The sequence below is a fragment of the Temnothorax nylanderi genome, unplaced genomic scaffold (assembly GCF_030848795.1).
Source record: "Temnothorax nylanderi isolate EJ_2023f unplaced genomic scaffold, tnyl_v1.0 TNYL_tig0316_pilon, whole genome shotgun sequence".
Taxonomy (NCBI): Eukaryota; Metazoa; Arthropoda; class Insecta; order Hymenoptera; family Formicidae; genus Temnothorax; species Temnothorax nylanderi.
The window spans coordinates 119,904-139,258 of record NW_027249378.1 but is presented as its reverse complement, the minus strand read 5'-3'; the positions used below and the strand labels follow the sequence as shown (position 1 = coordinate 139,258).

Genomic DNA, 19,355 nt, shown 5'->3' with positions numbered 1-19,355 from the left:
AATTTATCTGAGCCAGGGCCGTAGCTAATAAGGTTGAGTGTGATGAGCGGGCCAAAGAGGAGTGAGCGACGATTGCACCATCTTCCTATTGAGCTGCCGCAGCTGAGCTGGTGCTCGGCTTCGCTGATAAGTTCGCCTGATGAGCTTCATGCAGCATCGTGTGGTGTCGGTTGGTGCACTTCTTGCACCCCCGTGAGCTCTTACATGAGCGGACGTTGTGGCGGCCGAGGCAATTGAAGCAGAGCCTCCGTGAGATGACAAGTTTCTGTCGTTCGACCGGTGAGAGATCCCTAAATTTTGTGCACGTCACAACGAAATGCGTGCCGTTGCAGCAGTCACACGGGTACACCGTGGAGCCGTCTGATGATTCCGTGCGGGCCGGTTGAACTGCCGCATGGTGAGCTGTCGAACGCCTGGATGTTGAGGCGACCGTGCTCCCTGAGCTGACCGTGGACTCTATCCTCTCGAGTGCTCGAGCTCGAGAGGTGAGAAACTGCTCGAGCTGCTCGAATCGCGGATACTCGCGTTTTGCTCCTAGGGACGTCTCCCACTGCTCCTTCGTCTGGCGATCCAGCTGCCTGGACAGCTGGTACACCAGGATGCTGTCTCCCAGATCCTGTGAGACGCCCAAGGCTTGCAGGCCCTTTATTCCTTCCTTGAAGGTGTTGAGCAACTTGTCCAGTGATGCGGCGTTTCTCTGCACTGGTGTTGAGCTGGCAAAGAGTTGGTCCAGATACGACTGAATGAGCAGGCGTTTGTTTTCGTATCGCTCGACGAGCATCTCCCATGACGGGTTGAGAGAATCTCCGGTGAAAGGCAGTCCGGAGATGAGCTGAGAAGGTGTGCCTTCAAGCGAGAGTCGCAGATAGTGAAGTTTTTCCACGTCAGTGATTTGTCGGCTATCAAGGATGACGGCCCTGAATAGGTCGCGGTACGTGGGCCAAGTAGCGTAATCGCCCTTGAAGGACGGGATGTTTATGTCCGGCAGTCTCTGTTGAGACTGCGAGGGCTGCACCGTTTCAAGCGCCGCCTTCGGAGCAAGCCTCTCCGCTAATGCGCCCTTGAGCTTCGCCAGAGAGCGACGAGCCGCCATGCACTCCTGCGCCTCCACCACGAAGGCGTTCTTCGAGAAGTACTCATGAGTGATGAGCGCCGCCGGCCATGAGGCTTCGAAATAGGTGTGTTCCTTAAGGAACGCCTTGTGCACTTCCTCGAGCTGGATCGAGATCTGGAGAATTTCATCCACCGACGTGTCATCTGCGGTAGATGGCAACGTCTGGTTGATGGCCCGCACCGTTGCGATGCGATTCATCTGCGTCTGCACCTTCAGCGTGAGCTCCGCGGACAGCCGCACCGGTGAGGCCTGACGCTCTGAAGTGCGCTTGTCGGTCGGCAGCTCGAGTAATGGAGAGGTCTTCCCTCCCGTCCCGGTTTTGGCGGGATCCGTCATGATGAGCCGCCCCTGAGCTGTTCACGATGAGAAACCTGAGAAACGTCGAGACACGTGTAAGAAAATGCTGCACGAATCGAGAACGTTCGAGGAACGCGAGAGAAAGCGCTATGCGAAGCGAGAGTCATGTATTGAGCACGTAATACTGTTTATGTGACACTCGCGAGGGCGCGTGAACACTCGTGTAACACTCGCGAGCGCGCGTGAGAATGTCTGTCTTTCACTCGCGACAGCGCTATAATGTCTACGTGGCACATCGCGGAGGGCATGCCCCTTTCACGTGATCTGTGTCTGAGTTACACCATAAGTTCCACGCATCCGGCTCGAAGGACCAAATGTTCGCAAAATCGCTGATTAATCCCGGCGATGGTAGCGGGATGAGAAGGACGCGCGTGGAGGGTGTTAACAAATTATGCCTTTATTTGTTGTGTAACTCAGACCACAGTCTGAGCCGTCTTTAATGAAATATGTACAGTCTGACCTGAGAAACGATGAGCGGTGTATAATGAGAAGTCTTTTGATGCGCGAGGCAATTGTATAAATTGCCTCGCTCGTGGTGATTCGCCCGTGAGCCGTTGAGACACGTGGCGGTCGGCACTCGCGCACGTGTGAGCCTGAGTCGTCGTGTTGATGTACCAGAGCTGGCTGGGGTGAGCGGTCTCTTTACACTTTACAGTCTCTTGGCAGCTTCAATCACTGCGAGCGGCACGGTATGCAGTTCTACGAACAGAACTCACAGAGCACACGTCGTACGTACGATCACAACGCGGACATGTTTCTCTCTGAGGCGAGGGAGAAGCTCGCGATGAGCGCGCCCGTGCTTGCGCAAGCTGCCGCGTCGATCCGGCCTGTCGATACCCGATCGATGCTGCCATCTGATGAGATGGCGCAACGCGAGCGTAATCTCGAACAGTACCTATGCAGAGGAAAGATGCAGATAAAAGATCAAATAACAATAAATGCAGATATTTAATATACAGGTTTTTTATTAGTGAATTTTGACATCTTTTTCTTTTTCCTGTGATTTGCGATTGCAATCGCTCGGTTTATTTCGCGCAGCCTAATATATGTCCTAGTCCTAATGAGGCATAGTAATGCCTCTCTCGGTATTTTAATTTTCAATTGTGGTTCTATTATTTTTGCTAAGTTTTGAAATATAAGGTTTTCTTTATTCAAACTGGATCCGTGATATTTAGCAAACTCAATATTCATTATATGAGCACATTGTAATAATTTGTCACTCGGATACATACATTTTCCTCGCGAAATAACTTGCAGCCAATCTTGGTCACCCGTTGTTTCCAATTGGCGCGTTTCAATACCTAATGTTTTATCTTTGCTTTTAAATCTAAATGCTACGTATCCGGCTATATATTTTAAACCCTCTTCTTCGATAGCCTCGCTAATATTAAAATCTTCTAATTTCTGTAACAACTGTTCTTCCTCATAACTTGGAATAATTGCGCACGGATCCAGCGCAGAAGCTTCATATGCTTCATCAAAACATATCTCTTCTTCTTCATAACTACCCACATAGCACATAATATTTCAGTAATATTGCAGCAATATTATTTTTCCATTGCAATATTACAATGAAATATAACAGAAATATTGCAGTAATATTACTGAGATATCTCGGTAATATTAAAATGTCCGCGCAAATGAATATCAGTAATATTACTGTAATATATATCAGTAATATTACGGTAATATTACTGTAATATTTGCGTGATATTTATACAATATTGCTAGGAATTAAACCATTTTAATAATTTTTATTAAATTTTATTAAATTATTTTTAATAGTATTGTTACATAAAATATTAAAATAATATTGATATTGTTAACGCAATAATATTATTTGTGTAATATTAGACAATATTTATTTAATATTGCTAAAAATTAAACCATTTTAATAAATTTTATTAAATTTTATCAAATTGTTATTTTTAATAATAGTATTACATATAATATTAAGAAAATAATATTGATATTATCTTTCTATCTCTTTCTTCTTCAAAACTGCTCCATGCTCTGCACTGCTCTGCTCTGCACTGTATGAATTTCCACTGATAAAGAGTTACGTAACACTATAACATAATACAATAACTGTAATTATTATTTATATCTGATTATACAAGGTGAGTTTTATTTTGTGTGCCAATTATCTCCTAAAGTATTGGTTTATTGGAAAAATGTTTCAGATAAAAGTTGGAGGGTTCATAGAGGAATAATGGATGATCTTAGATTTTGAGTCTGGAACCCATGTTGAGCCCAGTAGGGTCCAAGTCAAATTTTTTAAATAAAAATTCCCATTTTTTATTACATCATCTTTTTCTACTAATTAATATAAACAACTTTTGTCTGAAACATTTTTTATTTGCCTTATACTTTTTGAGATATTCAAGAAAAATTTGGTAATTTTTTTAATATTTAGCTTATGATATCTTGATAAATGCTTGTCGGAGGGAAAAATGATACAAGACTTTTTGACTTAATATGGTCTCAAGAATATGCTATTGCAATAATACCCCAATTTCTTTAAATATTTGTGTTTACATTTCCTTGAAACTTTCATGTGTACACAATTATTTAAAGAAATTAGAATACTATTGCAACAGTATATTCTTGAAACCAAGTTTTCCTTGAATATCTCAAAAAGTATAAGGCAAATAAAAAAATGTTTCAGACAAAAGTTGTTCATATTAATTAGTAGAAAAAGATGATACAATAAAAAAAGGATTTATATTTAAATAATTTGACTTGGATCCTATTAGGCTTAACACAGATCCCGGACTCAAAATCTAATAAAATTGTCTATTGATCCTCCTTGAACCCTCCAACTTTTATCCGAAACATTTTTCCAATAAATCAATACTTTCTGAGATAATTAGAGCGGAGATGATTGGCACACGAAATAAATCACCCTGTTTATTTCATACATAATTACATGTTACGTCCTGCAGACTCCACGATTCCCCTTTTTCGCGAGAATTCTTAGGTACCTAAGATAGCCCTAGGTTTAAGATAAGTAAACTAAGCGCAGACGGTTATCGATCGGCAAGCGAGGTTTGATCTCCTCGCATTCCTTTTTTTTACGATCAAACTGCCTATTTGCTTGAGGAACTAAAAGCGACCTCCCAGACGAATTCTATCAGTTGTCTGGCCCACCCGGCGACATGACGCGCGAAAAGAGCCTTAGTCGCAGATAAAATTGGTAAAAATCTTTATTGCATCGAGCGAGGTTTGCTCGTACGATGTTTCCGACAAACAGAAACAAAGCCTAACACGTGTTCTAAAATACACATGGTGGAAGTTTCTGTTTGCACTTAAGATCGAGAGGTATGGATCGTCTGTTAACATAGGAACAGGGTCGCGAGATAAATAAGGACCCCTAATAAAAGGAAAATCGGCAATAGTCGAAAACAAATGCGTCATGCGACACTGGGAGAAGCGATGAGTTGCACCCCCGATAGGACGGTGGGGGTCTTACGAGGGGACTCACCAATGGAAAACCGGAAAAATCGATAACCGTCTCTAGCTTTCTAGGATAGGCGAAAACTTAAGATCTGGGTCTTGGTTGAGAAACGTCTCGCCCAATAGAAAACCCTCTAGATAAAAATTAGAAGAATCCCACCAACCAAAAGTCCCAAAACGAAGACCAGACACCTCCCACAAGGAAATCCACCCTTTCCACCCTTGGAAATTTCCTATAAAAATCGCGACTTTAAGCACTTACTGTCACTTCCGATCCGGCACGAGACAATTCACTTCTGAGTTCATATACTCTGTGACGTGACATTAGTCACGTCCCCGGCCCGGATGGTAGCTCGGCCGAAGTGGGCGTCAAGGGTGGTGCCTCCACCCGAGCGGGCGAGGCGTAGAGCTATCGATAGGCTAAGTTTTTGTAAGAATTGCAGGTTAGGAGCGAGGGTGCGGAGCAGATGGCCAGGAGGAGCAATGTAACGGCGTGAAGCCGCACCGCGGGATTATGCAGGTGGCCAGCCAGAAACTCACCCAGGAAGGTCGGCCGACGGTCGGGCCGCGCTGGGGCCCATAGCCGGGGTAGCGAGCGCCTAGCACGAGGGGCGCGTAGCCCGCAACAACAGATGACGGCCCGGGACACGGAGGGACCGAGGAGGGGGACGCCCCGACGAAGGTCCCCGTCCCACGAGGAAACCACTACCGGAATTCCGCCACCGGTCGACAGGCCATGGCCCGTCCAGCCTGGTCGTCGACGGACCGGTCCTCGAGTCGCGGCCTGGACAGCCGGACTCGATGCGAATTTAAAACACCCGCCGGTAGGTGGAGGCGCCTGCGAGAGGCGCCCGGGAGGGCGCAGCAGGAGTCGGGCGCGGCAGGCGCACGAGGCGGCGATTGGGCAAGGCGCCGGAAGTCGGGCGCGGCGATCGCGCGATCGGCGGTGGTGCACCCCCGGCGCGCAGGCGCGGGCCCAGCGTGGTCCCGCCGGAACGAGGAGAAACGAGAGAAATTACTGTCGTGCGGACCGAGCTGGAGAACGGTGCCACCCAGCCCCTACGAGCGATCCGGAAGAAGGCTGCCGGCGAAAAGATTGTAAGGCCACTGCTCACGCATCCAAGTAAGATCGCTGCGATACCGAGGCCCTCCCGGGAGTCGCGTTGTGCCGCGAGAATGTATCCGTATTAGCGTATCGAGAGAAATACCGCGGGAGGGCCCGGCCGAGAGGACGAGAGTGTACAGCCCGTCTCGGGGATTCGGAAGTGCGGCCGCCGACAGTCAGCGTTTCGTAATTTCCGTGTAATTTGAGTCGTCTCGTTTCGTGTGATTTGTGACGCGTTTAGTTTCGTGATATCGTTGTGAGACCGGGAGCGTTTAAGGTGTCGTGAGATTTTCGTGAGATAGTTGTGAGGATTCGGGGGAGTTTCGCGAACGGGAAGATGCGCCGGGCGTAATCGAGCCGTTCTAGGCGGGGTGCTCATCGCGCGACCGGGCACCGTATCATCGCGGGGCCGGAGCGTGGCCTCCGCGTGATCGCGTCGCGGCGTGCGGGGCACCGTGTTTGTCGTATTGCGGACCTCGCGAGGCTTCGTGCGTGAAGGCCGAGGTCAATCGCGGGGTCAATCGGGGACTCGCGTAATCCGAAGGGATTCGCGGTCATTTTGTATAAAGTATCGCTCGCGTTATCGTGTCGTGTGTCGTTGCGTTGTTCACGTATCGTTCTGTGTAAAGTATCGCTCGCGTTATCGTGTCGTGTGTCGTTGCGTTGTTCACGTATCGTTCCGTGTAGAGTATCGTCCGCGTGTTAATGTATTGTTTGAGTAAACTGTATCGCCCGTAGGAGCGTATCCTTCTCGCGTCAATGTGCCGTCTCGCGCAAAGTATCGTGTCGCGTTAGAATATTGCAGAGTAGTGTGTCGCGTGAGGGTATCGTCGCGTAAGGTCGCGTTAATGTACCGTCCCGCATAAGAAATCCTGCGGAAGACCATACTTCTTTGCCTATTAAATATATTTGTTAATTAATTGGTTTATTTTTTTGTGTGTCGATTGCGCTGCGCTCCCTCTCCTCCCTTCACCCGAGACCCACTCGCGGTCTCGCGTATGGACCACACGCCTGAGATATTTCGCGTTTATTAGAGTCGGAATTCGAGTAACGTGGTGCGCGTATTCGCACCTGGCGCCCATTACCGTAATAGAGAGAATTGTCTGGTCGAGCTACCATCTTGCTGACTTTCGGGAAATAATATATATAATATTTTGGAGCAAGCGACGGCGCGCTCCTCCACGGCCGGCGAGACCGTGAGGACATCGTCGTCGTCGTTATAACTCATCCCAGTTTTCGTTAAATATTAAAGACGATTTTTGTTGTTCGGCATCCTAAAAGAATTGCGAGTAAATTCTGTGCGCGCTAAGTGTCACGAACCACCCTCACTAGCGACTAGGCGAGACCTGCGGTCAGCACCAGCCCCGACAGAGATCCATATATACCCATACACCTGTTTCATCAAAAAGTAAGTCCTGTACACACACACACGTATATATATCGGCTCCCCTTCGTTTATATATTCACGGGTTAGGGAAGTTTCTCATTTAAAACCTTCAACTATTTTTAACCCTATTACTTCCGAATTAGCCGATTTATCGGTAGATCCGCCATAGTCTTTCTCTATTACTTTGAGTTAGCTGACCCGTCGGTGGACCGAGGTATATTGCTTTGAGTTAGCTGACCCGTCGGTGGACCAAGGTATGTTGCTTTGAGTTAGCTGACCCGTCGGTGGACCAAGGTATGTTGCTTTGAGTTAGCTGACTCGTCGGTGGACCGAGGTATATTGCTTTGAGTTAGCTGACTCGTCGGTGGACCGAGGTATATTGCTTTGAGTTAGCTGACTCGTCGGTGGACTCGAGGTATATTGGTTGAGTTAGTTGACTCGTTGGTAGACTCGAGCCACTCCTTGGATCTCCAAAACCTGAGGTGACTTCCCCCCAGTTGGCGGATTTTAATAATTAACAATCCGCTAACTTGTAGTGGATTCGGCCGGTCCCACCCATGAGAAGTCGCGAAACGCCGCGAGACACGAAAGACGTCGTCAACATAAGCGGGCGCGAAAGGAGGTCGAAACCCAAGGATCGGAATTTCCCCAGGAACAAGATAACCCCGGTCCTCCGCATCTCGCCATTCCACCGCTTCCACCAGCGTTTACGGAGGAGCCCTGTTGTTCATCACGGGAGAATCGCCCCGTTGCCGCACCCCGTCGCGTTGTCCTACCCTCTCGCCTCGTTCCCGCACCTTATCGCCCCGTTTGCCGCGTCCGCCCTTTCCGCATACTCCCCGTTAGACCCAATCCCCCTCCTCCGGTCGAACACAAGGTACCATCCCCGACCCCCTCGACCGCCTCCACCATCGACATCGATGAACCTAACCCTCCCGAAATAGTCACCCTAGATTAACAATCATTTCTTTTTTTAATCCATAAAATTCTTGTCCCTCTGTTTTCACTCCCCAAACTTTTCTTTATATTTAGTTCTTAATGTCGACTTAAATTTCAAGTACTCATATACACCACACACACACCTAATCAAATCATTATGCTATTCAATCCCGATCTCGATGTAATAATAGCGGGCAGGATGTCCACTTCCAAATAGATTCCCCCTCAAAAGGTTCTGCCCGATCACCCCCGCACTTATGTAACACCCGCGAGAAGTACACACATGTACCTTAAACATACACTTCCATTGTAAAATGCTTTCAATCTACCGTTTAATTTGCCTAGTTTTCACCTATTGTAATATCGACAGATTACTTAACTTAAATTTATAATAAATATTTTATTTATGTTAAATACAAATTTCCATTTATTTATAATCTAAGACCTAACTCACTACTCATCTCCCTCTCGAAATTGCACGAGGTCCGATCCCGAGTTAAAGGGATTAAATTCCTTGACTCGAAAGAGGACCGACGATCGCACCGCTCACGGAAGGCGTCTTAGCGTCCCTACAAACGTTGACCCTTCCTGAGTCATAAAAGTGCGTTCGGGCTCGCGCCACGCGCCGCAGAGCGCGTACCTGCGAGCAGTATTGTTAAGCTTCGAGTTACGTCCTTCCTTACCCCGACCCCACTGGTTAGCCTTTCCTTCGCTTCCCAGATTTTCTTATCCTAATCCCGGGGTTGGACGTAACATACATATTCAAACATAAGAGTACGGGGTTAAGTATGACGTGTTCCAATATTCACTGTCTATACTGAAAATCTATGGTTAATGTTATACATACACTTTAGATTTTCAGTACTGGATATTAAAATATTGGAACGCAGTTTATACCAAGTTTAAATTTTTCTTACTTATGTATCTAATAAATAAAGCTGTCGCTCAGAAGAGTTTGATAGAAATCAAACTGCTTGGTACTGCTCTGCGTGAACTTCTACTGATGGAAAGCAACGTAACACTGCAACATAATACAAAAACAGTAATTATTATTTACATCTAATTATATATTTTAAACATAAAAGTAGGTTAAGTATGAATCTGTATTCCGATATTCACTATCTATGTATACTGAAAATCTGTAGTTATAAATGTTACACGTATACTTTGGATTTTCAGTATTGACGATTTTAATATTGGAAAGCATGGTTTATATCAAATTTTACTTTTTCTTACTTACGTATCTAATAAATAAATCTTTTGCTCTTCTATCAAACTACTTGATGCTGCTCTGGACTGCATGAACATCCACTAATGGAAAGCAATACTGTAATATATAGTATAAGAACAATAATTATTATAAAATCACGTAAATAGTTAAATAATCATGGTTAAATCACTTAATTAATAATTAAACTGCTTTTTAGAAGATTTGGGATCGGCATATTTCTATCACGTATCTGCAACTGAGGGCTCCAGTTGGATTAAACTGTTAAAAATTTTGAGGTTAAGTTAGCATCAAGATTTAAGAATAAAGCCGTTAATAAATAATTTCATTAGAGACTCGTTCAATAAGGTTACAAAGGCAAATATATGTATTTTAAGATGGTCATTGAAATGATTTTTATGATATAAACGTGGTTTTTGGTTTTTGCAGACCATGCCACGTAATCTCTATTTTTGGATTTAACGACAAATCGCCAAATATATATGTACAATGTACATATTAGTAATAATTATACGAAAATACTTTTAAAAATATTTGTGTGAACAATATTTATTAAATAAAGAAAAATTACCTGAAATTAAAACGATTGTTTCTGTGCGGTGTCGTACTACGTGATTGCGTGGTCCCACGGAGCCATGCAAGAGACAGCTTCTTCTTCCTATGTAATGATGGCCTTCAAGCAGTAGTGCTGCTCTAAAAACGGCCAGGGCGAACCACTAGTCTTATAAGCCGCAAGCGGCGTAATTACAAAGGTTGTAGGCCTCGAAAGGCGCCGATACAAGGTACTGATAGTTAAACAATGCAGACAGTAACAGTCGCAATACTTTGAAAAAAATTTGCTTTCGGACAAAACACGTCCGAACACGATCGAGCTCGCCAACCGACTCCTGCAAGAGACAGCGAGAGAAGACCGGGAATGGTGGGGGTCGGTGCTGCGACCAAGCGCATAGCCACACACACTAGCGTTCTTCCCTCCACTTACGCACACAGAAACGTTCTGTTTATCCATGTGACAAACTCGTAATTTGAAAAGTTTAATATTGATTATATAAGAAATATGAATTTTAAATTTTATCCATTTATTTTATTATCAATTTACTTACTGGCTCTTAATTAAAAATTAATTGTATATATAATTACCTTTTATTATTACAAAACAAATAACAAGTTATAAAATTAAATACCACTTATAAAATTTGTCTTAATCACTTTTATTCCCCGAAAGTACAAGTCAGTCTTTTGATTCCATCACATTTTTTGATTCAGATTTTTCTTTCTTTCAGTCCAAAATTCTTTAACTGGTATATATTATCTGTGCAATACGTACGTATGATTGTGTGATACCTTAATAACGTCTTAATGACGTCAATAAGATGTCATTAAAATGTCATTTGACATTATTTTGCTACTTAAAGTATTATATTTCAACAATATATTGCAGCAATATTACTGTAATATTTCAATATTATTTAAAAACGTATAATACATCAGTAATATTTCTGAAATATTTCATTGTAATACGTAATATTTCTACTATATTGCAATATTACTGCAATATTTCTGTAATATTACGTGCTATGTGGGTAGTTATAGTAGTAACTTGTTCGTCAACATAGGACGCAAGCATATCCGTTAACACAGACTCTTCGACATCACAGCTAAGAGGAGATACAAAGATCGATTCGTTCGATTTGCTTTCTTGAACATTACATTTATTTGACAACACATTACTAGAATGTTTGCCCAATATATAACGCTTTAATCGGTACTTGAAATCTAATGGTGTTGGATGATCGTACGCACACCCCATTGAACGTATAAACGAAAAAAAATTTTCTAACAGATCTTGATTAAGACGGTAAGTTATCAAATACGTAATAGGAAAATCAGAAGTACCATATTGCTCTTGTAAGTACGGTAGCAGTTGTTGTAAAGAGGTGTTACTGAGTATAATACCTTTTTGAAAGGGCAGCAAAGTTATATGCTTTCCTATCCTAGTTTCCTTGATGAAAGTCGTCATGTTATTCAAAATTATATTCTGTTCTTCAACATTTATACCATACGCATTTTTTCCTGTATGTTTACCGTACATACATTTCGAGTTAAACACATCGAACCAGTCATTACATAGTCTGATAACATACGCAGTTTCTTGCCATGAAAAGTTCGAAAAGTAACCTTTATGACCGCACCATTCTATCGCAGATGCTGTTGTGTTTGATAACACTTGCGCAGCAGGAAGAACTTTCTGTCTCTCGGAATCTTGTACTTGTACATGATACGCAGTGATTTTATAGCTAATTTTTAAATTTCCTGCATTAATAGAAAGCAATTTAAGCAATATTTCCTTAACATTAGTTTTACCATTCCAAATAAACCCTTGGTCCAGCAAATGATTCCTTATCAGCTTGAGAAGATGCGGTGCATCTGCGAAAACAAATACTTTTAAACTATCGCATGCAGGATGTTGAAAATAGGACTTTTTGGGGTGCATGCCTATTTCTAATTGTGACCATAGTTTAAGATTGCCCGGGCCCATATCACTACCCACATAGCACGTAATATTACAGAAATATTGCAGTAATATTGCAATATAGTAGAAATATTACGTATTACAATGAAATATTTCAGAAATATTACTGATGTATTGTACGTTTTTAAATAATATTGAAATATTACAGTAATATTGCTGCAATATATTGTTGAAATATAATACTTTAAGTAGCAAAATAATGTCAAATGACATTTTAATGACATCTTATTGACGTCATTAAGACGTTATTAAGGTATCACACAATCATACGTACGTATTGCACAGATAATATATACTAGTTAAAGAATTTTGGACTGAAAGAAAGAAAAATCTGAATCAAAAAATGTGATGGAATCAAAAGACTGACTTGTACTTTCGGGGAATAAAAGTGATTAAGACAAATTTTATAAGTGGTATTTAATTTTATAACTTGTTATTTGTTTTGTAATAATAAAAGGTAATTATATATACAATTAATTTTTAATTAAGAGCCAGTAAGTAAATTGATAATAAAATAAATGGATAAAATTTAAAATTCATATTTCTTATATAATCAATATTAAACTTTTCAAATTACGAGTTTGTCACACGGATAAACAGAACGTTTCTGTGTGCGTAAGTGGAGGGAAGAACGCTAGTGTGTGTGGCTATGCGCTTGGTCGCAGCACCGACCCCCACCATTCCCGGTCTTCTCTCGCTGTCTCTTGCAGGAGTCGGTTGGCGAGCTCGATCGTGTTCGGACGTGTTTTGTCCGAAAGCAAATTTTTTTCAAAGTATTGCGACTGTTACTGTCTGCATTGTTTAACTATCAGTACCTTGTATCGGCGCCTTTCGAGGCCTACAACCTTTGTAATTACGCCGCTTGCGGCTTATAAGACTAGTGGTTCGCCCTGGCCGTTTTTAGAGCAGCACTACTGCTTGAAGGCCATCATTACATAGGAAGAAGAAGCTGTCTCTTGCATGGCTCCGTGGGACCACGCAATCACGTAGTACGACACCGCACAGAAACAATCGTTTTAATTTCAGGTAATTTTTCTTTATTTAATAAATATTGTTCACACAAATATTTTTAAAAGTATTTTCGTATAATTATTACTAATATGTACATTGTACATATATATTTGGCGATTTGTCGTTAAATCCAAAAATAGAGATTACGTGGCATGGTCTGCAAAAACCAAAAACCACGTTTATATCATAAAAATCATTTCAATGACCATCTTAAAATACATATATTTGCCTTTGTAACCTTATTGAACGAGTCTCTAATGAAATTATTTATTAACGGCTTTATTCTTAAATCTTGATGCTAACTTAACTTCAAAATTTTTAACAGTTTAATCCAACTGGAGCCCTCATAGTACAGTCATTTGGTTGTAAAAGAAGAGGTTACCTGGAAAGTTTTCCGGGAGTTTTGAAAATTGGTAATTTTATATATTTCGATGTGCTCTTTCCGAATTTCAACTTTGCCACCTCGTATCTTTGCCGCTCGCGCCGCCGTATTGGAAAAATGGCGCCTGAAAGCAGTTTTTTGACAATATCTCCTTTCCGACTTATTCCACGATAAAAACATTTATATACAAAATAAAACTAGAGAAAATTTCCTACAATTTATGTAATAACCTTTTTTTCCGTAAAATTAATAGTTTTGGCGTACGAGCGCCGCAAAGTGTAGTTCAACACGCGTTTTGGCCTAAAAACTCATTTCCACACCACCTTGAGGTAGAGTAAGCGGCGCGTTTTTTTTACCGTGGTATCCCCAGTAGGCCTAATCCACATGCAATTTACTATTCTAAAATTTAGCGCATTCTTCTTTGCTTCGCTGTTCTTGATGGACCAGGTGTTGCGAGTTCATCCCAGCCTTTCTGCATCCACAGGCTTTCTGACATCTTTTTTTGCATTTGCAAGAAATAAGTTTTAACAAGCTTTCCGGAGCTGGGGGCTCGAGTGTGGTGACAGGAATTAGCCCGTTCCAAATCATTAACATGCTCGAGACGCTCAACAATCGCTCGACCCCAATTATCATTACGAGCTCGAGCAAGTTCTGAAATACTGTTTCTCATCGATAATCGCAAATGCAAAAAAAGATGTCAGAAAGCCTGTGGATGCAGAAAGGCTGGGTTAAAGTGCTCCGTTATATGCACGAATTGTAGTGGTACCTGTGATAACTCGCAAGTTCCATCACAAGATAGCGACGAAGTTTTGAGCAAACGTATGATGAAATCGAGAACGAAGAGGATTGCGATGAAACTGATAATCCCATCGCGGATGATGTGGAAGAAATTTCGGTCTGTGACGTTTCGATCAGTACTAATGACGATGAACTCGCAACACCTGGTCCATCAAGAACAGCGAAGCGAAGAAGAATGCGCTAAATTTTAGAATAGTGAATTGCATGTGGAATAGGCCTACTGGGGATACCACGGTAAAAAAAACGCGCCGCTTACTCTACCTCAAGGTGGTGTGGAAATAAGTTTTTAGGCCAAAACGCGTGTTGAACTACACTTTGCGGCGCTCGTACGCCAAAACTATTAATTTTACGAAAAAAAAAAGGTTATTACATAAATTGTAGGAAAGTTTCTCTAGTTTTATTTTGTATATAAATGTTTTTATCGTGGAATGAGTCGGAAAGGAGATATTGTCAAAAAACTGCTTTTAGGCGCCATTTTTCCAATACGGCGGCGCGAGCGGCAAAGATACGAGGTGGCAAAGTTGAAATTCGGAAAGAGCACATCGAAATATATAAAATTATCCATTTTCAAAACTCCCGGAAAACTTTCCAGGTAAAACTACCAAATGACTGTACTATCAGTTGCAGATACGTGATAGAAATATGCCGATCCCAAATCTTCTAAAAAGCAGTTTAATCATTAATTAAGTGATTTAACCATGATTATTTAACCATTTACGTGATTTTATAATAATTATTGTTCTTATACTATATATTACAGTATTGCTTTCCATCAGTGGATGTTCATGCAGTCCAGAGCAGCACCAAGTAGTTTGATAGAAGCGCAAAAGATTTATTTATTAGATACGTAAGTAAGAAAAAGTTAAATTTGATATAAACCATGCTTTCCAATATTAAAATCGTCAATACTGAAAATCCAAAGTATACGTGTAACATTAACTACAGATTTTCAGTATACATAGATAGTGAATATCGGAATACAGATTCATACTTAACCTACTTTTATGTTTAAAATATATAATTAGATGTAAATAATAATTACTGTTTTTGTATTATGTTGCAGTGTTACATTGCTTTCCATCAGTAGAAGTTCACGCAGAGCAGCACCAAGCAGTTTGATTTCTATCAAACTCTTCTGAGCGACAGCTTTATTTATTAAATACATAAGTAAGAAAAATTTAAACTTGGTATAAACTGCGTTCCATTTTTTAATATCCAGTACTGAAAATCTAAAGTGTATGTATAACATTAACCATAGATTTTCAGTATAAGCAGTGAATATTGGAACACGTCATACTTAATCCCGTACTCTTATGTTTGAATATGTAATTATGTATGAAATAAACAGGGTGATTTATTTCGTGTGCCAATCATCTCCGCTCTAATTATCTCAGAAAGTATTGATTTATTGGAAAAATGTTTCGGATAAAAGTTGGAGGGTTCAAGGAGGATCAATAGACAATTTTATTAGATTTTGAGTCCGGGATCTGTGTTAAGCCTAATAGGATCCAAGTCAAATTATTTAAATATAAATCCTTTTTTTATTGTATCATCTTTTTCTACTAATTAATATGAACAACTTTTGTCTGAAACATTTTTTTATTTGCCTTATACTTTTTGAGATATTCAAGGAAAACTTGGTTTCAAGAATATACTGTTGCAATAGTATTCTAATTTCTTTAAATAATTGTGTACACATGAAAGCTTCAAGGAAATGTAAACACAAATATTTAAAGAAATTGGGGTATTATTGCAATAGCATATTCTTGAGACCATATTAAGTCAAAAAGTCTTGTATCATTTTTCCCTCCGACAAGCATTTATCAAGATATCATAAGCTAAATATTTAAAAAATTACCAAATTTTTCTTGAATATCTCAAAAAGTATAAGGCAAATAAAAAATGTTTCAGACAAAAGTTGTTTATATTAATTAGTAGAAAAAGATGATGTAATAAAAAATGGGAGTTTTTATTTAAAAAATTTGACTTGGACCCTACTGGGCTCAACATGGGTTCCAGACTCAAAATCTAAGATCATCCATTATTCCTCTATGAACCCTCCAACTTTTATCTGAAACATTTTTCCAATAAACCAATACTTTAGGAGATAATTGGCACACAAAATAAAACTCACCTTGTATAATCAGATATAAATAATAATTACAGTTATTGTATTATGTTATAGTGTTACGTCACTCTTTATCAGTGGAAATTCATACAGTGCAGAGCAGAGCAGTGCAGAGCATGGAGCAGTTTTGAAGAAGAAAGAGATAGAAAGATAATATCAATATTATTTTCTTAATATTATATGTAATACTATTATTGAAAATAACAATTTGATAAAATTTAATAAAATTCATTAAAATGGTTTAATTTTTAGCAATATTAAATAAATATTGTCTAATATTACACAAATAATATTATTGCGTTAACAATATCAATATTATTTTAATATTGTATGTAACAATACTATTAAAAATAATTTAATAAAATTTAATAAAAATTATTAAAATGGTTTAATTCCTAGCAATATTGTATAAATATCACGCAAATATTACAGTAATATTACCGTAATATTACTGATATATATTACAGTAATATTACTGATATTCATTTGCACGGACATTTTAATATTACCGAGATATCTCAGTAATATTACTGCAATATTTCTGTTATATTTCATTGTAATATTGCAATGGAAAAATAATATTGCTGCAATATTACTGAAATATTATGTGCTATGTGGGTAGTAATTGCAACGACTGTATAACCTGCATCATGCAATTGTGATATAATATTATTGAGAGTTCTTACATCCATTGCTTCGTCGTACTGGTAATAAACAGGTTGTTTCCAAGAGGCAAAAAGGCTTCTTACCATCACATACTGACAAGTTTTATGTGGACCGATAACTTTTTCTACTTTACGATCTATCGCAACTTTGTTGTTTATATAAATCTCGTCAAACGTTAACACAACCAATCTTTCAATATCTGGCATGCATTTTCGTTTTGCAATCATGCAATAAAGTGCGGAGGATAATATACCAGGCTCGACATTGACTGTACTTGCCCACCTTCTTAGTGTTGAAAGGCCTGGAAGTGGCATTTGCAAAACATTCTTCATATAACGATATGCCTTTGGGCTGACACATCGCAAGGATATAGCGCGAGCGATATCTTCAGAAGACCACTTTATTTTCTGCAATGAAGGATTCAATATCATCCGTATTTGTCCTGGACTAAACATTTTTCCCAATAACTCGGTCATTTTTTTTCCATGAGTTCTTTATCGTCTTTTATCGTCTTTTATCGTCTTTTGGTTTTGTTTGTGTTTTGTCTATTGTCTTCTTCAGTGCGGCTAGCTGGGCTTCTAGACAACGTCTGAAAGCATAAAACTATATAGTGCTACTTTTAAAACTACACCCAGCAAACCAGAACCATATTTATGTATCAGAGCTGACATTACATATCGATGTTATATTACTGACACATATACGGTTCTTGTTTGCTGGATATACTTTGTGCTTGCTGGGAACAGTAATTTATAACTTACATTTGTGACAACATGATAACTTCTGTACTGGACGATGCTGGTGTCTGTTCTTCTGTACTGGACGATGCTGGTGTCTGTTCTTCTATACTGGACGATGCTGGTGTCTGTTCAACATCCATCGAAGCTTTATTTGATACAGGCAAAGGCATTGTTTCAGCTAACACATTTTCGTTTGATGTTAGTGGAGGTACTGCATGGAGATGTAACATCGGGATAGCATCAGGACGTATCTTCCTAGTTCGTGTAGGTGAATAACCTAGCAGTTGTTCTTGTAAGGGCTTCGTAAAAGCTTTATCAGCAAAATGCTTCGAACATATCCTAGCTGAAGCAAACAAAGTTTATTCTTAAATATATGCTTATAATAATAAACAAGAGAAATCTGTGGTACAATATTACTATACAAAAGTACATACCATATTTTGGTGAAATATTTTCTTTTCCGCATGCTTGACGCCACTTATTACACAGTGCTGGATCCTTTGGGAAGGAAAAATATTTTATTTTATTTCCTTCGATCTTTCTGGTCTTTACCAGATAGTTCCCACACTCTTTCACATTACACGTCATTGCGCACACTTTAATAACCTCAAACGAATTACTCGACATAAATAGCGAACGCAGCCATTGCGAATCACCGAGTACATCCGATTCATTTCGATGCTACACGAGTATGACGTAAGCTTAAACAAAAGTGGTGGGAATGCGCAGTGGTCTGACACGGTATGAGCATACCCTTGTATTTATACCATGAGTCCGCATAGCGCTCTTGCTGAGTCAACACTGTTTTGTAGACGCACGTATATAATAAAATATTAAGTGTTCTTATAATACGATAATACTATTCTACTATTTTCTACCCGGTCAGACACATTCCTCTGTAAAGCCAACATATGGTTATGGGCCCAGTTTTGGCCTGCACCGCGGGGAAATAATGAAAAGTGAGCTTATTAGCTCGGTTCTGGATTGTGATTGAGATTCCGGAAAGTTCCTTCCGAAACGAAGATGGCGGACATCACGCACCTCCCTCCCATCACCAAGCTCAAAGGAAGAGAAAATTATTCTACTTGGAAGATAGCGATGGAAAACTGTCTGCAGTTGGATGGGCTCTGAAAGGCGGTATTAGGAACTGAAACGTGCGAACAGAAGAAAATGAAGGCAAAGGCTAAGATAATTCTCAGCGTAGACGAGACGATCTATATACATGTAGCCGACGTGCCCACAGCAAAAGAAGCGTGGGATAATCTCAGAAGAGCATTTGAAGACAGCGGACTCACAAGAAAAGTCGGGCTTCTTCGAAAGATAACAACGACTAGATTGGATCATTGTAATTCAATGGAGCGATATGTTAATGAAATTATGTCAGCCGCGCATCAACTCTCATCGATTGGCTTCGAGATAAATCAAGAATGGCTAGGCACCGTGCTATTGGCTGGCCTCCCCGAGCGCTACCAACCGATGATTATGGCTCTAGAGAATTCCGGCATGGTAAT

At 40.4% G+C, this 19,355-nt stretch overlaps 2 protein-coding genes and 2 long non-coding RNA genes across 4 annotated transcripts; 1 reads left to right on the top strand and 3 right to left on the bottom strand.

Annotated features, from left to right (window-relative positions):
• Nucleotides 1-85: 85 nt before the first annotated feature.
• Nucleotides 86-2,355, bottom strand: LOC139781103 (uncharacterized). The gene is made up of 2 exons (XM_071719924.1): nucleotides 1,932-2,355; nucleotides 86-1,485 (listed from the first exon to the last, which is right to left on the bottom strand). Exon 2 carries the CDS (start codon nucleotides 1,448-1,450, stop codon nucleotides 86-88), a length of 1,365 nt encoding a protein of 454 aa, XP_071576025.1. The 5' UTR covers nucleotides 1,451-1,485; nucleotides 1,932-2,355.
• Nucleotides 2,356-3,352: 997 nt separating this feature from the next.
• LOC139781108 (uncharacterized) lies at nucleotides 3,353-10,507 on the bottom strand. The gene is made up of 4 exons (XR_011720432.1): nucleotides 10,158-10,507; nucleotides 9,599-9,685; nucleotides 9,276-9,379; nucleotides 3,353-3,540 (listed from the first exon to the last, which is right to left on the bottom strand). It is a non-coding gene; the product is annotated as an uncharacterized lncRNA (long non-coding RNA).
• A 2,283-nt stretch (nucleotides 10,508-12,790) lies between these two features.
• On the top strand, nucleotides 12,791-15,464 carry LOC139781105 (uncharacterized). The gene is made up of 3 exons (XR_011720430.1): nucleotides 12,791-13,145; nucleotides 15,071-15,157; nucleotides 15,374-15,464. It is a non-coding gene; the product is annotated as an uncharacterized lncRNA (long non-coding RNA).
• A 2,090-nt stretch (nucleotides 15,465-17,554) lies between these two features.
• LOC139781122 (uncharacterized) lies at nucleotides 17,555-18,432 on the bottom strand. The gene is made up of 3 exons (XM_071719945.1): nucleotides 18,279-18,432; nucleotides 17,866-18,187; nucleotides 17,555-17,693 (listed from the first exon to the last, which is right to left on the bottom strand). Exons 1-3 carry the CDS (start codon nucleotides 18,430-18,432, stop codon nucleotides 17,609-17,611), a joined length of 561 nt encoding a protein of 186 aa, XP_071576046.1. The 3' UTR covers nucleotides 17,555-17,608.
• Nucleotides 18,433-19,355: the final 923 nt, after the last annotated feature.

Excerpts from the sequence above, each read along its gene's own strand:
- LOC139781103 (XM_071719924.1), bottom strand. The coding sequence starts at position 1,450 with ATGACGGATCCCGCCAAAACCGGGACGGGAGGGAAGACCTCTCCATTA.
- LOC139781122 (XM_071719945.1), bottom strand. The coding sequence starts at position 18,432 with ATGACGTGTAATGTGAAAGAGTGTGGGAACTATCTGGTAAAGACCAGA. Across the intron at positions 18,188-18,278 it reads AAATATTTCACCAAAATATG|CTAGGATATGTTCGAAGCAT; the intron begins GTATGTACTTTT and ends TGTTTGCTTCAG. Across the intron at positions 17,694-17,865 it reads GTTATCATGTTGTCACAAAT|ACGTTGTCTAGAAGCCCAGC; the intron begins GTAAGTTATAAA and ends TTATGCTTTCAG.